The sequence below is a fragment of the Podarcis bocagei genome, assembly GCF_964188305.1.
Source record: "Podarcis bocagei genome assembly, chromosome: 4".
In the NCBI taxonomy this organism is placed as follows: domain Eukaryota; kingdom Metazoa; phylum Chordata; class Lepidosauria; order Squamata; family Lacertidae; genus Podarcis; species Podarcis bocagei.
In genome coordinates, this window is record NC_138128.1 from 50847131 (window position 1) to 50865658 (window position 18528).

Consider the following 18528-nt stretch of genomic DNA (forward strand, 5'->3'; position numbering starts at 1 on the left):
TCTAAATTGTTTACTAAAAAAATATCAGGCATTTCAGATATACACCTCTGCATTCTGCATGTCTTGATAGGCTTGCCTAAATGTTAAGTGTGGTAATGGACCACCACAATGTTATATCCCTTTGGAAAGATTACAAACAGAGCATCACCTGAGCAGCATTAAAGGACCATAATGTGGTAGTGTCCACAATTCACAATGGTCTGCATCAGGAAAAAGGAAGAACCCAGGACCCTCCAGTTATTGAGGGATTACCAACTCCCATAACCCCTGTCTATCCTGGCTGGGTTTATGGCAACTGAGCAACATCTGAAAGGTCACATCTTTTGTGTAGGGACATTGAAATTAACACTGGTAATGCTAAAACAGGATCAGGAAAATAATGCACTAGAACATTTGTTGCCAATGTTTAGCCTCCTCTGTTAATTTGTTCCTGCTTTACCCCTCTTGCCGTGAGTGCATGCCTATCTAATAGTTTTTATGAAATATTAGCTAGTGCAGTACAACTGTGACCTTTTCAGTATTCCAAAATTTAATAAGCAAGCTCATTCCTCATGGCGTGCCAGCAACCAGTCCTAGCAGCAACACATTTGCAGACAGATCCCCAAATCTACTGCTAATGAGGTGTAAAGCTGAGTGCTTATTGCATATTTCCTTATCGCATCCTTGGGGGATAACCATAAACCATATCCAGCTTAAAAAACAAAGAGCGGGGGGGGGGGGGGAGATTGCTTTAATAAATAGCCAGATAAAAACAAAGCCTTACTCTATGATCTAGGCCTCACACATGTTTGTTCTAAGCGCCCAAACGTTATCCAGTGTTTCCTAATTGAAAGCTGCCCACACAGATACTTGGGGGAATTGAAAGAGAGTCTTGGTGCGAAAGTAGTCAAAAGGAAAGTGATCTCCAGTTCAAGCATGCTGCATTTCCCTCTTTGAATTCATTTTAAAATGTTCTCAAGCCAAATCTCCAGTCACTTTTAAAACTAAAGTTCTGTTTGGAGTTTTCATGGGGTCAGTTCTTGGGCAAGGCACTCTACAAATAAATAAATTCACCACGCGAGTGTTCAAAAAATGTGCGCACACTTCCAGTGGGGGTGGAAGCATTTTTATTTTCAACCAGGTGCTGTTTTAGAGGAATTGAAAACTTGAGGCATATGGACTATGTGCTCAGCTAACAACTGTCAAGTTCAAAGCAGCTCACCATGTCAGTAAGTATCAAAGGCCACCTCTTACAATTGCTTGCCAGACTGCATGGTAATGATATCTACTAGGATAATTCCCAAATTTTTCATAGATCAAAAGCAACTGTAACACGCTGCTTGCATTTTTTTTTAGTAACATAGGAGCCTTCTTAATTGACATGTCAACTCTACAGCTGATCAAAAGCTTTAAAGTATTTGTGTGTGTGTGTGCGGTTACAAAATAAACTGCTATCCTATGTGGAATGTAGTTTATATGATTTTCAGACTAGACTGTCCTTCGTATATTTAAATGCCTGCACTTAGGAGAGTATTCGTTTTTCCACTAGTGCAAGGATTGTTAGTGCAGGGGAATTTCTACCCCTTCTCCTTCCCTTGCATGTGCCCCATGCTAACCCCAAATCTGCTCTGGTTGGGGGAATCTGATAACGGATTTAGGAGGTGTGCAGATGAAGAAGAGATCATTCTATTGTGCAAGGAGAAATCCTGGTGCTGAACAGACAATCTGCTTAGCACCACATTGAGTTAGCCCTTATTGTACAACTTCAACTTTGATACCAAACAGTTGGCATCATGTACATAGAAATAGTCCTGATGACTCTGAAAGGTGCTTCACATAGTACAAGATCCTGGCATGTGGGATTTTACATCATTTTTGTGGTGAAGTTCTTGAGCAGGCTTGGGGAACCATTTGGGTGGAGGCAGGAATGGTACTGAAGGTCAATTTTGACAAGTGGGTGGGGCCAGCCACCAGACAATCTCCTGATTTCATAAGGACGTCAGGTTCAAGGTGTTTTGAAGTCCCAGAGATGGGACTTCAAAGCACTTTCCAAGGTGCTGCTAAAATGAAAATTATTTTCCTTTATTTTATCAGTTTTTGATGCAAACTCCTCCTTGCTAAAACAGAGGAAAACAACACTTTGAAGCATTGTCCGAAGCTGTGGTGAAGCAGCAGTCACACTACTCCAGAAATGGATGAATGATCCTTCTGTCTCGAGTGCACAAATTGGGTATTACTGTCTGGAGGGTGATTTTGTCCTCATGTTGTGCTTGTGGACTTTCCATTGGCATCTGGTTAGCCATTGTGTAAACAGAGTTCTTGACTAGATGGGACTTTGGTAGGGATTGCTTTATATGTGTATGGAAATGAACACAATCACCCAAGTGGAGATATACATTATAATGTCTCTGAGAAGTTCATAAAAATGAATTACCAAAGCTGAGAATCGGGAAAATCCGGCGCACTAATATTCTTTGGAAAGACTTCCCCATACTTCAAGCAAAGCAGAATGAATTATCTTTTATCGCAGATAGGCACTCGATGCAGTCATTCTTTCATCAAAATGTTAAATAGGCTTGTTGTAGGAAACGCTACTTGCCTTGAACATCTTTGATTTATAATATTCCTACCCGGCATATAAATTTCATTAAGCAAGACAATGTTTACTGAAGGTGCATTCCAAACGAAAGAGGAGCAGTAACCATTATGCTTGCCATTTTTATGAATGCAGGAGATTGAGCAATCACAATGCCTGAATAATTAAATGTTGTTTATGCCTTTATTTTCTCCCATCTTCTTGCCTTAGAATAAATCTCGGTATCAAGATCCCCCTGCAGGCACTTGGCCTCAACATACTTGATGAGAGCAAAACAAACAAATAAGCTTATCTTATTATACCTATCCTGAATTAGCAGATAAATTTACGTGCTGCATTATTTTGTACTCTTGCATGTCACTGAGTTACCCATCCTCCATAATATCGTGGTAACAGAGGCTGGATAAATCCATGAAAGTTAACCACCAAGCCCTGGTTCATGCATTAGCTGACTGGTGTGCCTGCTTTCCAGATGTCTTCCAATGTAGGTGGCATGCCATACTGAAATCTGAGTAGCTACTCACTTTACACAATCCTTCAAAAAGAGTTGAGATAATGTAAACTGAGTACCTGAATGACTAGGCTGAAGGAAGGAGCACAAACTTATGTGCTCTACCACTGAGGAACAGTTCCTTCTGACTCCCAGTGCCATAGGTAAAAAGAAGTGCTTTTCACCAGCTTAGTCTGGTATGCCAGTTGAAGCTCTATCTTCTCTTGCAGGAAAGCCACTGTAGCTATCCTTTTGATATGTTACACAATGGGTCCCCTTAGGATCTCCTCCTCCCCTTCCAAAATGTTAAAGGTGTCCAGTACAGAAACTCCTGGACCAGTTTGTCACTTTATCCACTCTGGAGGGATTACCATGCCTATAAACTTCATCCAGTTTGTCAAAAGGGGGAGGGAGCTGTTTTTTATTTTACCATAGTAAATGAGGTGTGTGTGTGCCTGTGTGCACACATTGCTTTGTTTCCCCAAAACTGATTTGGCCTCACAACCCAAACTAAAAAAATTCCTTCCAGTAGCACCTTAAAGACCAACTAAGTTAGTTCTTGGTATGAGCTTTCGTGTGCATGCACACTTCTTCAGATACACTGAAACAGAAGAAGAAGTGTATCTGAAGTGTGCATGCACACAAAATACCAAATACCATGCATGCTCATACCAAGAACTAACTTAGTTGGTCTTTAAGGTGCTACTGGAAGGAATTTTTTTATTTTGACTATGGCAGACCAACACGGCTACCTATCTGCAACAACAACCCAAACTGTTTTCCAAATCGCTGGATCAGAGACTGAACTGAACCTTGCGGTCAGTGCACATCCCTTGTGGTTACTTCCCATTGCATCGCTAGCCTTTGACTTAGAGTGAGTCTAGAGTGGGAAGTTACTGGTATGATATAGGAAGTAACCATACCCCAATAGCTCCTGTGCTGTTCAGTTAACATACCAACTAGAACTTGATCTACTTCCTGCACGTGTGTTTTTCTTGCCTGGGTCATTCCTACCCAATTAAACGTTTCTTCTCAGCAGCCAAGATACTGTTTTTATTACATTCGTTGTGACTGGACTGTCTGCTTTTAAATGTAATTCATTGTGCACCATCCAAAGAGCTGGCAGTCCGGGAAGAGTTCTCTCTAAATGTCTCTTGATAATGTGGCCATGATGGATTTTCCAGACTGCAAAACGAATCACACAATTACAGTAACAAGCTCTTGAACATGCCACATCATTTGCTGTGATGGGAAGATAATGGGATGTGGTTTTGTTGTAATAATTCTTAATTCCCTTTGCAGTTGTCCACAGAGTGGGAATAGGAAACTAATGCCAAGGGGCCTCAATCCAGACCCCACAGGTTTCCCATGCAGCCCTAAGTACAGCCCTCAATCCTCCCCCCGAACTACTCAGCAGTTCACTCCCATTTTCATACTTTTCATGTACAGAAGAGCAGTTGAAGTGCATATGAGAAAAGCTCTTGTCAAAGTCACTGGAACAATTATTGTGTCTTCATGTAGTGATTTAAAAAGTACTATCTTTTAGTATATGTGCTGCCAAAGCGAGCACTTTAAAAGTACTGTCTCAGTGTTTCAGAGAGCCTGAGATGGCAAATGAAGAGAGTACCTATCCAAAGTCCCTTTCTGTTGGGTAGGGAAGGGGAGGAGGATAAAGAATCCTTTCACCATCTCAGCATGTGAGGGAATGAGTGCTTAGATATAATTAATGTTTTTATTTATTAGAGGATCCTGCTTTTCATTATCTGATCCCAAAGAAGTTTCAGAATTAAACAAACAGCAGCAACACAAAACAAAGAATAAAATTACTTGCTGAGAATGTATAATCGTGACCAGAAAAATAAGGATTCTTATCCAACATGAAATTGAGTTTTGTGTACAGACACTTTGGCCTGGCAATGAGATCAAGTTCTTTCTACTTTTCAGAAGAACTCCTCCCTCCTGCTCAGAGAGGGGAGTGGGGTGGGGGAGTAATTCTGGTTCTTTATGCCTCATAGTCTTTAATTAGTGCTTTTTGTTACCCTTGAATGGGTCTGGTCAGATTTTGGTATGCGTGAATTCAATATATATGGAGCATTTGCAGATTACAATGTTGATTACCGTAACTCTGACGCCTCAGGAAGAAACAGTCTTTGTCCAATATCTATTGATCTTGCTGTGAATGAACACAACAATGTTCTCTAAATGCCTCTATGTTGGATCATCTGGACCCTATTTCCTGACATGAAAGCATTCAATCACACCTGCTTTCCTGCATATTTATGATATTACCGGGAAGTCTAACTTCTGTCAAACTGAGGTATATTTTAATTGCTAGGATTCTAAAGTCAAGCTGTGGCAACTTTCTCCCCATGCATATATCAGTGTCACTAATATTTCAGGATTGAAATATTAGGATTGAAGGCCTATCACTTTTCTCCATGTGGAATCCGCCGTATTAGTCTAGAATGTCATTGGCTGCATTAGAATCATAGAATCATAGAATCATAGAGTTGGAGGAGACCACAAGGGCCATCGAGTCCAACCCCCTGCCAAGCAGGAAACACCATCAGAGCACTCCTGACATATGGTTGTCAAGCCTCTGCTTAAAGACCTCCAAAGAAGGAGACTCCACCACACTCCTTGGCAGCAAATTCCACTGTCGAACAGCTCTTACTGTCAGGAAGTTCTTCCTAATGTTTAGGTGGAATCTTCTTTCTTGTAGTTTGGATCCATTGCTCCGTGTCCGCTTCTCTGGAGCAGCAGAAAACAACCTTTCTCCCTCCTCTATGTGACATCCTTTTATATATTTGAACATGGCTATCATATCACCCCTTAACCTCCTCTTCTCCAGGCTAAACATGCCCAGCTCCCTTAGCCGTTCCTCATAAGGCATCGTTTCCAGGCCTTTGACCGTTTTGGTTGCCCTCCTCTGGACACGTTCCAGTTTGTCAGTGTCCTTCTTGAACTATGGTGCCCAGAACTGGACACAGTACTCCAGGTGAGGTCCGACCAGAGCAGAATACAGTGGCACTATTACTTCCCTTGATCTAGATGCTATACTCCTATTGATGCAGCCCAGAATTGCATTGGCTTTTTTAGCTGCCGAATGCAGCTAAACATACCATCCACCATTAACATACCATCCAACTTTTTCCAACCCAGAGCCAGGACATGTTCCCTGGCAAGTCACATGACCTGCACCTCACTCTTGTCCAAAGGGAAAAAAGTGTGGGATATATTTGCCACACGAGATCGCAGCCCTGAAGAAAGCACTTGGGGGGAGAGCACAGTGTGAGAGCATGGCACCCAAAATGTTCAGAAGTCTCACATGAAAAAATTGAATGTCCTGTTTTTTCCAGGGCACTTGGAAGGTATGTGATCCAGACTACACTTCATTCTACCTTCATAACATTTCCTTACCTGTTCATTTTCTCATTTTATGTGATCTTTCACGACACAGTGGAATTTAGCAAAAGTTTACTGCTCATATCTGTGTTAACTGCTTCCAGAATCCCCCCCCCCAATGCCCTTCACTTGAAAAATTGTGGGAATGTATTAATTTGCAATCATTGATGCTACTGGTTTAATAGATTTGAGTTATCAACTGTTAGCTGTAAATAACACAATTGTTCATGTGATCTGTAAATTCATCTTTGGGTGCACACAGGAATTGTTTTCTGATATGGCTTAGGAAGGTTTAAAGTGTCATTATTAGATGATAAGAATTAACTTGTCTTAGTGCATTTCTGTCTAAATGTTATTTTCAATGTCTTTGTTGAATCATCTCTCTTTCTAATATTAGTTCCTGGAAGAAGTTTCTCTGTTTCTGAAATTTATGCAACACCCCTATACAAATGGATGGAGCTGTTGAATCCCTTTTATTTTTCCTCCTTAGTAATATCCAGGCTATCATGGATGGTGGTTGTTAGACATACCTACCTTGGTAATGGATTACATGGAAGTCTAGAGTAGAACATTTTGAAAGACATGCAAGCTAACTAAAATGAAGAAGACTGAAATTGCAGACACACTGAGTCACATTGATATGTATTGATACTGGCAAAGTAAAAAAACCCCAGACTGATTTCTAGAGGTGTGATTGTGTTAGTCTGTTGCACCAAAATCAGTGAAGTCTCATGTGAAACCTTGAAGACTGAGTCACCAGTTATGACTATGAATCTATGATTCTATGACACAACAATATGGGTAGTAGTAATACTAGCACTAACAGCTGGAACACCTGGGAGGCTGGGAGAACAGATGTACCATTATGTATAATGACATGTCATGGGGATGCTCAAATGGACTCCCTTGTCCAGCACCCATTCACAGAACAGGTGAGGCAGGTTATATGGACACTCCTCATGACATGGGACAAGTGAGGCTACAACTTAGTGGTGAAGCAGTTGACACAGTGCTTCCATTAGGGTGGGTCCCCAGGTATGGTCAGAAAGCAGCAGATACCACCACCTTGGTGAAGCTAAGTAGGTTTGGAACTGGTTAATACCTGCATGGGAGACTTTGTGGGAACCAGATGATGTCACCTTGAGTTCCATGCTAGAAGAAAAGTGGTATATCATTATAGGAAAATAATAAGTTATAAATAATAATACATTTTTGGTGAGAACTCTGTGTTTCCCATAACATCTAACACCAACCAAATTTGTTTAAAGATAAATATCTTTTGTTTAAAGATGGAAGCACTGGGCTTGTGTGCAAAGTCCTAGCTATGCTATCATTTTAAACACTGCAGCTCTCTCTTTCGCTGCTTTAAACATAATTAAATGTTCTTAGGACCATAGCCACATTTGGAGACATCATTGAAAACAAGATGCTGCATCTCAGGAGCTTATCTCAGCACCCACATCCTAGCGAATTAATCTTTTCAATTGCTTTTTCTCGCCTGTCAACTTTTTATGCCGGTGTTCTCTCTAAATGAGGTGTTTATATGCATCACCCTTCAGTTAGCTTTAAGCAGATGTAAAAGCTGTGTGACATTCTTTCTTCTTTTTTAAGAGACTTTGCCGGTTTGGCATCTCCATAGGAGGAGAAAGGTTTAAAATAGTGTTCCCGACAGGAGAAATGATTAATGGCAGGATCTGGAAATTGTGTTGATGTGGTTCACATCAACTGTACCATTGTGTTTACAGTGGCTATGTTAATGAGGCATCAGAAAGGTGCAGCTTGTAAAAATGTTCTACACAGTTAAAAAACTTAAGAAAGGAGGAGGGGGCTTTTCAAACTTCTAGACTCTGGAAGCTACAAGTTTAAATGCAAATGAGATAGCAAAATCCCATGTTTCATTTTCTTTCTATCAGTCCTGTAGTAACCCATTATGCACTGTAGCTCATCACCATCCAGCTCTATTAGTACACTGTGGGCATTCCAGGGGCAGGAGCCAACTAAAGAGGCCTTGCACAGATTTTCCCTGAAATTGACTCTGGGGAGGGGGGTTGTGAGAACCTCCAGAGCAGCACGGGGGGAGGGGGGGAAGAAGACAGGGAATTGTTCCACCTGGGAAGCTTAAAAGCTTGTCCTGAACGAATCATCAAGATGGTCCAACACCCCTTATGTTTACAATGATTCCTGAAGTTTTTTTTGAAGAGTCTATCCAAAGCAACTGTGGGGTCATAGAATCATAGAATCATAGAGTTGGAAGAGACCACAAGGGCCATCGAGTCCAACCCCCTGCCAAGCAGGAAACACCATCAGAGCACTCCTGACATATGGTTGTCAAGCCTCTGCTTAAAGACCTCCAAAGAAGGAGACTCCACCACACTCCTTGGCAGCAAATTCCACTGTCGAACAGCTCTTACGGTCAGGAAGTTCTTCCTAATGTTTAGGTGGAATCTTCTTTCTTGTAGTTTGGATCCATTGCTCCGTGTCCGCTTCTCTGGAGCAGCAGAAAACAACCTTTCTCCCTCCTCTATGTGACATCCTTTTATATATTTGAACATGGCTATCATATCACCCCTTAACCTCCTCTTCTCCAGGCTAAACATGCCCAGCTCCCTTAGCCGTTTCTCATAAGGCATCGTTTCCAGGCCTTTGACCATTTTGGTTGCCCTCCTCTGGACACGTTCCAGTTTGTCCGTGTCCTTCTTGAATTGTGGTGCCCAGAACTGGACACAGTACTCCAGGTGAGGTCTGACCAGAGCAGAATACAGTGGCACTATTACTTCCCTTGATCTAGATGCTATACTCCTATTGATGCAGCCCAGAATTGCATTGGCTTTTTTAGCTGCCGCGTCACACTGTTGGCTCATGTCAAGTTTGTGGTCAACCAAGACTCCTAGATCCTTTTCACATGTACTGCTCTCAAGCCAGGTGTCACCCATCTTGTATTTGTGCCTCTCATTTTTTTTGCCCAAGTGCAATACTTTACATTTCTCCCTGTTAAAATTCATCTTGTTTGTTTTTGCCCAGTTCTCTAATCTGTCAAGGTCGTTTTGAAGTGTGATCCTGTCCTCTGGGGTGTTAGCCACCCCTCCCAGTTTGGTGTCATCTGCAAATTTGATCAGGATGCCCTTGAGTCCATCATCCAAGTCGTTGATAAAGATGTTGAATAAGACCGGGCCCAAGACAGAACCCTGTGGCACCCCACTAGTCACTCTTCTCCAGTTTGAAGAGGAACCATTGATGAGCACTCTTTGGGTTCGGTCAGTCAGCCAGTTACAAATCCACTGAGTGGTAGCAGAGTCAAGACCGCATTTTACCAGCTTCTTTACAAGAATATCATGGGGCACCTTGTCAAATGCCTTGCTGAAATCAAGGTAGACTACATCCACTGCGTTCCCTTCATCTACCAGGCTTGTAATTCTGTCAAAAAACGAGATCAGGTTAGTCTGACATGACTTATTTTTCAGAAATCCATGCTGACTATTGGTGATCACAGCATTCCTTTCTAGGTGCTCAAAGAAGCTCATTAAGTTGTAAAATGGATATGAATAAGTTTAAGATGGTCATGGTTGACATTTGCACCTGAAGGACCATCTTCCCTTATATAGGCCCCACTATGCCCTTCTGTCCTATTATCTGTGATTTGGTTTATCTGTTTTAAATGGATTTATTTTTGTAAACTGCTTTAAAAGTGGTACAGAAATATTATTGTTAACACGACCATTAAAAAGGTAAAGGTACCCCTGCCCGTCAGGGCCAGTCGTGACCGACTCTAGGGTTGCGTGCTCATCTCGCTCAAGAGGCCAGGGGCCAGCGCTGTCTGAAGACACTTCCGGGTCACGTGGCCAGCATGACGAAGCTGCATCTGGCGAGCCAGCACCAGTGCTGCACACGGAAACGCCGTTTACCTTCCCGCTATACAGTGGTACCTATTCATCTACTTGCACTTTGACGTGCTTTCGAACTGCTAGGTAGGCAGGAGCTGGGACCGAACGACGGGAACTCACCCCGCCACGGGGATTCGAACCGCCAACCTTTCGATCAGCAAGTCCTAGGCTCTGTGGTTTAACCCACAGCGCTACCTGCGTCCCTAACACCACCATTATTATATGCTGTATTTGGGTTCTGGGCATAATTTTCCCTCTGGTGAGACCGTGTGGGAAATCAGTATTTTTTGAATTTATTTTATTATAGGGCTGCCATATTTCAAGAAAATTGAAATATGGCAACCCTATTGGCATCAAAGTTCTTGAGATTTTTGAGGGAAATAAACCTTTTCAGAATTCACCCAAAAAAGGCAAAGAGTGATACTCAAACACATACTTCTTGGTTCTGTTGGCAAAAACACAGACATTTTGCCAATTTTTCAAAATTCCCCCCAGACACCAATTTAGCCATTGGGATCCCGGACATGGATACCCTATTTTATCAAATCTCAGCTATTTGCTTGTGGAGGATTATGTGCATTAGGTTGTAAAGTTGGGTAGCAGTAGGTGAGCAAAATAAATCGGGGATTTTTAGTGGTTTCAACCATTTGTTAGACTTAATAGAACATTATTATGAAATTACAACATTATGGCATTTGAAACCCAAATTGCACAATCTAACAATCCTAGATGTGGTCAGGCAGGTGTATGTTGATAGGGTCTTAAGTTACTAAGCCTGTTGCATTTGACCTCACACCTTTCTTGTTGGGGAGCAAACAGCCTTTTAAATAATCTTATAAATGACACTGTGTTGTTTCAGATATGATGTTGGCAAAAGTCTGGGGGACAAAACTCCAATAGCTGTGAAGGTCAGTGTCGCTTGTAATTACATAGCTTCTTACCCATTTCAGGTCAACCTGACCTTATTGTTTATGCCACTATCTGAAAGGCTTGGTGAAGCTGCCAGACAGCTGTTTGGGAAGTGAAACTAACATGCAGGTATGTTCCAAAGTGCCACTAGAAAAGAATTTAAGCTTCTACTCTAAATATATGCGCAGATGGCATGGAAACTGCCAGTTAGAAGGGACTGTATTATAATCTGAATGATTTTTGAAGGTAGATGGTGAGTACCTGCACATTCACCATAGTCTTTACACTGGTTTACACACACACAATCACACATGAAACAATCACACATTATTTTTCCTATTTATCCCTGCCTTACCTTCCCATGCTTTCCATGTCAAATTTTAGTCTGCAGCCTTCTTGGAGCAGGGATGTGTTCGCTTACACTCTGTAATGTCATACATCCTGATGGTGATATAGCAGTAGCAGTCATAGGAAGAGAGGATATTTGTCACATGAAAGTCAATATATCAATGGTCCCCCTCAACAGAGGTGATAAATAGCCCACCATTGCTGACAGTCATGTAGATAAAATCTGGACCACTTTAGGATTAAATTGGTTCCCAGTTTCACTTGGCACGTTGTTTCCATTCTGTCCATAACTGTGTGTTTTATCTTTGCTGCATAAATACTGTAACTCAAACCAGCAATTTGTTCCAACGCCAGTTTGCTTTGTATTGGTTATTTTATGTACCTCAGATTTCCCCAGCAATTAGTTGAGGCTGGGAAAAATTTCCGTAACCTCTCATTAAAAGAGTGCAAACAAGTTAAATATTTAATTATGATGAGCACTGCTCCAAATGGCTGTGCAGTTCTTCAAATGGTTGAGTGGACACATTTTGGGATGCTGCCTAGTTGGCAAATAGTTTCTGCCTCCATGAACAAAGGGGACAGGATGCAGTGAACATCTGATGTGTTAAAATTGATTTACAGGAAAGTGTCCTATCTGGGACTGTAGGTAAGCTTTGATTTGGCAATATGCAACTCATTAAGCTACATGCTCCAGGTTGCATTACTGAGTATGTGTGAATCTAGCACAATGAATGATGCGATATCACCATTAAAATAAATCGCCTCATTCAAATACTTTTTGATATACTCATTTGACTTCCTCTCTGCTGGTCTTCTCCATCTCCTGCCTCCTCCAGATTTACCAAAAAATGTGCCAATTTCCCCTGAATATTATCTTCGTAGTCACTATGTCTATTTGTGTAATGAACCACACATCTGAGTTTTCTGAACTCTAGCGTTTTGTCTCATAATCCCGTCTACTGAAAATATAGTTTCCGCCATGGTACACCATGACTCTAGGGTAGAGGCTAAAGATTCCAAATTCAGGTGTATTACTATAAATATGTGCACAAGCACATGTGATGCTAACAAAAGGCATTGAAATGGGTCCCCACTCTAGTTCAGACTTTCAAATGCATGGGCCTTCTTTCTCCACAGAGAACCAATCAGTTATTGATATCCATTGTTTCTGAAGGTTGTATGCATTGTTTCTGAAGGTTGTATGGTTGAGAAGTAATAATACTAATACTAATGATAATAAACCATTAATAGAATCCAGCTGAACCCTAATAAATTCAAAGAGGAAGAGACCAGTGATACTGAAATGGCAGAAGGCCAGTTTCGCTTCACGCTGTTATATTGAGCAAACAGAAGACTATGTATGCTAAGCTATAATGTATGTACATGGGCATCTTTCAGATGTATGTACATGGGCATCTTTCTAATACGTAATTTATATTGTAGGGCAAAAGAAAGTCTTGTGCCTTTTAACAAGCTATGTAACATCAAGCACAGCTAGTAAGTAGTTTGACATCTGCCATAACATTTTGTCCTATGAACTGCCCAAGGTTGTTTGCTCCATGCTTTATCAAGGCAACACGTTTGGGGATTTCTGTGCTGACTTTTAATGTTAAGTGCCTGAAGGAGTTATCCATACAAAGATTTTTAAATCACGTAAGTTGAAGAGATCCAATCTGGCAAACTTTTAAGAAGGCCCTGACACAATAGAATTATGATTTTTCTACCTTGTGGTATGACCTTTATTTGAGTTTTTTTCTGGAAAATGGGAGACCATGAACTTGAAACTCATAAGAATATTGACAAGACTGGTCATCATTCAGAAGTCCTCTAAAAAAAGAGTGTCTTGTGATTTTATTGGTGTAACACACTTTCCAGTCTTTAAGGACTTTGCCCAGTCTCTAAAGATTGTTCAGTCTGCTTCCCCTACAAAGCTGTTTAGCACTGCTTACAAAAGGTTGTTGTTGTTGTTGATTAAATTTGTATTCTGCCCTTCATACGAAGATGAAGCAGGGAGGTTCTCAATATAAAAATACAAAATGAGAACATGTTGTAGTGCAACATTACTTTAAAAACAGCCTGAGGGCGGGAGTGTGGACTATGAGGCTGGAGAGGCAGCTGGGCAATAGAAATGGAGAAATCCTCTTTTTGCTTTTTGGCATTACTTTCTAAGTAACTACCCACTTCTCATGACACACACACACACACAATTTTCTGCAGGAGAAAGTCATGTTAAGATCTTAAAAGGACATTTGGGCTACACAGTTAAGGAGAAAGGATATCTGAAATGCAAATAACACCCAGAAGGCTATGGAGTTTGCAAGATGCCAACAAGTTACTATGTGGTTAAGTGTAATCTGCTGCTTCCTCCTTTTTCTGGACCTGGTCCTTTCACCTGTGCCTTGGAGCTTGAATTGCAGCCTAGGTATGATCTTGCCAAGGCTTATCTTCTAGTACTGATCTTATAAAAGTTTCAAACACCCTGACAACCTCTCAAAGATGGACAAGGCTGCCCCTACCAAAATTCCCTTTAGCGAGACAAAAACAAAAGCCCTTCCTTCTTTCCACAGACTGTGGGCGTCCTCCCCTGTTTGACATTCTACAAGACCATTCCTCCCAATTACATGACATTTTTTATGGCAACATCTCTAGTTATTGAGAAAGATTTCGTCTTATTTCTTTGCATGTGAAGGTTGGATTTTGATTGCCTGATTTATTCTTGCTTATGATTCCTAAATGGATTTTCAGAACACCATTTATGTTCATTTTTGAGCACATATATATAAAAAATATCTATGGTAAGAAACGTTAATGGGATGTTTATGTGGAATAGAGAAGAGAAATGGCTTTGTAATATAAGTCTGCTGTCAAAGTGCCACCTGATGACAAATAACTGGTCGATAGTGGGCTGTAACTTCTTTGATCTTGTCATAATTCTGGTGACATCCTGCCATATCTTTGCTTTGAATTTTTAGATATTCGTAAGTCAGCTGTGTGTTGAAAATAGAAACTTCTGGTGGTGATAAAGAACACATATATTCAAAAGCACTTGCTGTACTTTTCCATTCTCTAGACCTAAAAAAACTTAAGAGGAAGCTCAGAGCAGTGCTGAAATTAATATTAAGAAATATTCAAAATATGGTAAAGTTTCCAAATTCACTCTACAAACTTTGTGCAGCGCATTCTGAATTTGCATTTTTCAAAAGTTATTTCATTTTGTTACACATAGCAATACAGGTGTTTGAGAGTCACAGAAAGAAGGCTTGCATGTTTGACATCATATGGTCCACAAGTTAATAAAGAAAATGATGCAGAGCAGAAAAATGGTTATTGCAGGAATCTAGAAATAATCCTACAATGAATAAGATAATGATTCAATGGAAGCACAATGGAGCGGTTAATAAAAAGTCATGGGATACAAACAAATCCAGATAAAAACATACTTTTCAGGAACTTGCCAAACCTAAATTTGTCTTGTGACATAAATAATGAAAGACCACCATGTAGCTACATATTCTGTAGGTTTGTCTTTACCCCTGGGAACTCATAAAGAACGAGTATGTTTTTTCAGATATTTTGATAAATGGAGCCTTCTTAAACCAAGTAAAAAGGGAAAATGCCATGTTAGTCCTCCATCCCTGAACAATGGTTAGACAAGTGGTGACAAGCACTGCATTTTGCTTGACTTTATCCTCCCAAAATTTGAATAAGACTTACTTACTGTCATCCCTTGATCATTTTGATTTTGACCGGCTTGAAATACAGGGTCTCATAAGCTGTCAGTTCCTGAAATACTGTCAAAGACTCAATGGGTTGGATCAAACTACCCATGGATGGGACTTTACTCATGGGATGCTCTGCTGGAGGAAGGGAGGAGCAACCATTTTTATTGAGTCTCCACCCCCCTGAAATCCCCTGTCCCCACCAAAAAGGGACGCTTGGAAACATATGGGGCAAACCCCGCCCTCTCAGCGATGCTGCATATGCAAGGCACAGTCTCTGACCAATACATGATTAGCCTTATTCTAAAAAAAAAAAAAAGTCTGACTTGCTCATGTAAGGGCTTCAAAGAAAGGGGCAAGAACTCTGACCAGGCTTCCTTTCCCCATTTTGGAAATGCTGTGTGTGGGTAAGGCCTGTCATGTATGCCTTGTGTGCCTGGTTCATGTAGCATTATTGAAAGGTGGAGCTTATGCCACACATTCAAACTTGCCCTTTTGTGTGTTCAGACTGAAAACCAGAAGATGACTAGAGTTACAAACTTGCAATACTAAAGGAACAAAGCTCACATGTCACAGAAGTGGTTAACTGAATGTCAGCTCATACTCCTTCACACTGTTGTTATGAGGATAAAACAGGATAAAAATGTACTTTTACTTGCCCCAAGCCCTTGAAATAGAGTGAAAAGCTTTGAAAAGAAATGCGTGCATTCACTCCTTTAGTAGTTATGACTTATTAATATTTTGTGCAATCTACTGTAAATTCACTTAAATTAAAATTGAGCCAACTTGACCAATCCATTTCCAATTCAGGATTGCTCGCTACAATTGAATGTATATTTTAAGAGTACAGTGTTAAGGGAAATGCTACCAAACCATGATACAAAATTGGTACCATTTGTAAGATTATCACAGCAAATTCAGGAGGGGGGAAATCAGTGAAGTACCTTGAAGACATGATATTGGCACAAAAGATGTAAGATCTGAGGGAGATGATTGGTAGCCTAATGTACAAGGGATTCGTTCTTCAAAAGAAACATCTGTAAGTGGTACTCCCTCTTGCCTGGATGGCCGATCAATGAACATTTGCATTCCAATAGTCAGCTCTTGTGAAAATAAATTGAATAGCATTTTAAGAGGCTGGAAAAAATGTATTATGTAAAGGATCTTTTGTTCTCTAAGTTCAGCAAGATCAAATATGCGATGATAATAAATCTTTTAAAAATGGAGGTGGAGGGAGAACAGGGAAACGTCAGTTTTGACTAACCACTATTTTATTCAAAGTGATTTTAAGTGAAGTCTCAAGTAGATGCATTTATTTTATTATGTACCCCAGAAAATCAGCATCTTGAGATAGGCATTTTATGGTTTGTAAAGACTTCAGCCCAAATGTACAGTGGTACCTTGCGTTACATACGCTTCAGGTTACACACTCCGCTAACCTAGAAATAGTGCTTCAAGTTAAGAACTTTGCTTCAGGATAAGAACAGAAATCAGGCCTCGGCGGCACGGTGGTGGCAGGAGGCTCCATTAGCTAAAGTGGTGCTTCAGGTTAAGAACAGTTTCAGGTTAAGTACGGACCTCTGGAACAAATTAAGTACTTAACCCGAGGTACCACTGTACAAGGATGCAATTCCTTGTAAATCAGCTTCTAGAGGAGGTGTGGGGAAAGCAAAGGACACCCAGATGTTGCAGAGCTACAATACCCAGCATATCGGATCATTGGCCATGCGTGTTAAAGCTGAATAGAGTTGTACAGTAGTTCAGCAACATTTGGAGGGCCAAAGGTTCCCCACCCTTGTTCTCTAGGAAGGTGCCTCCTCCCTTCCTCCCCTCCCTTGCATCCCTATCTTTCTGGTAGAAGAAATCCTGGCATTCATCTCTTGATCACACTGGATTGCCAGTGTGGTATGCCTGCCTTTCTTTCCAATCATTTGCCCCTCCAGGTAACGGTCCATTCAATTTCCCCCACCCAGCTTTGGAGCACTCATTCTCCAAGGCTGCAGTAGGAAAGACTGTGAGGTTTGGGTCAAAATGCACCTGAGACATTTGTGATCCCACTGTTTAAGGGTATGGGTATGATCTTGGCTTCCATCTAAACAAGCTTCTCATCTGAAGCTCTTTTATTTTCCCTTTTAGTTCTTGTAATAAACTTTACTGCATATAGCCAAAGAGCTTTGAAAACCTCTCATCCATTCACGGGACGAATGAATAGTTTGCAAAATGACATGTACATTGGCAAAGTATACAAAAATGAAAACCTATGCACTGTATTTACTGCACATAAAACTCAGGTCAGTTAGTAAGTTAGAATCATTAGCAAAACTTAGCTGGTCACATAAAGTAATATGAAGCTGTTTATCTAATAATAACTGGCACATCATCTTGAGCTGTTTTATCCAAATACTATAAAATAATGCTAGATAATGAATTTCCCTTGGGTCAGCATATAGTGGGCAGAATAATAAAAAAGTGAGTTATATCTTCAATATGATTACATCCAAAAGCACATTTTCTGTCCTGCTGTGGGATGCCTTTATACTTCTCTTCAAGATAAGCAGATGGCATTACTTGGCATCTAAGTTTTATAAAGGCCCATGTAACTGGGGGGAAAGTCAATGTTTGAAATGAATGTGCCCCACTAAGATCTTTTTTGATCACAGCATTCCATTGGGAGAAGTGCAGATGATTAATGATAGCACAATCTTTCTGTGCATCATAACCAAAGAAACAATCCCTCAGGGCACAATGGCAGTCTAAGGCCAAGGAGCATTTTGGCAGCATTTAACTTGCCAATTTTTTTTTTAACACCCCTTTACATCACCTCTGAGCTTTAATTATTCCATCCAGCACAGTTTAGTAGGACTAGTAACTTACATGTCATTTAATCTGAACCAGTATCTCAAATAAATCAGGTCAGCTCTAGCTATTATAGATGGTAACCTGAGCCTAGCTGTAAGAAGATCCATTGCTGTACCTGTGGGAAATTCTGGGATGATGCTTAGGTTTTTATTTCCTGAAGAATTTCTCCTATAGAAGTCAACGAAACCTGTTTACTAGAACAGGAGAAAGTAATTACAGCTTGTACTACTAGCATAGGAAACATGGTAGAGTAGTATCAGTGGCAAGCTTTTCCTTTCAGTGATATGAAAACAACAATGCTGGAATTAATGGAGTCAAAGCTCCTGGTGTTAAGAAAATAAA

At 40.7% G+C, this 18528-nt stretch overlaps 1 protein-coding gene across 1 annotated transcript in view; it reads left to right on the forward strand.

Moving 5' to 3' along the window:
- Window positions 1-7304: 7304 nt before the first annotated feature.
- The window catches only part of LOC308586118 (uncharacterized protein), a gene marked incomplete at its 3' end in the record, with an annotated part of 58479 nt that continues 47255 nt past the window's right edge, over window positions 7305-18528 (forward strand). The window contains exons 1-2 of the mRNA XM_081192394.1: window positions 7305-7402; window positions 11211-11259. Coding sequence (XP_081048520.1) covers window positions 7353-7402; window positions 11211-11259 — 99 coding nt within the window. The 5' untranslated portion in view covers window positions 7305-7352. The remainder of the gene's footprint in view (window positions 7403-11210; window positions 11260-18528) is intronic.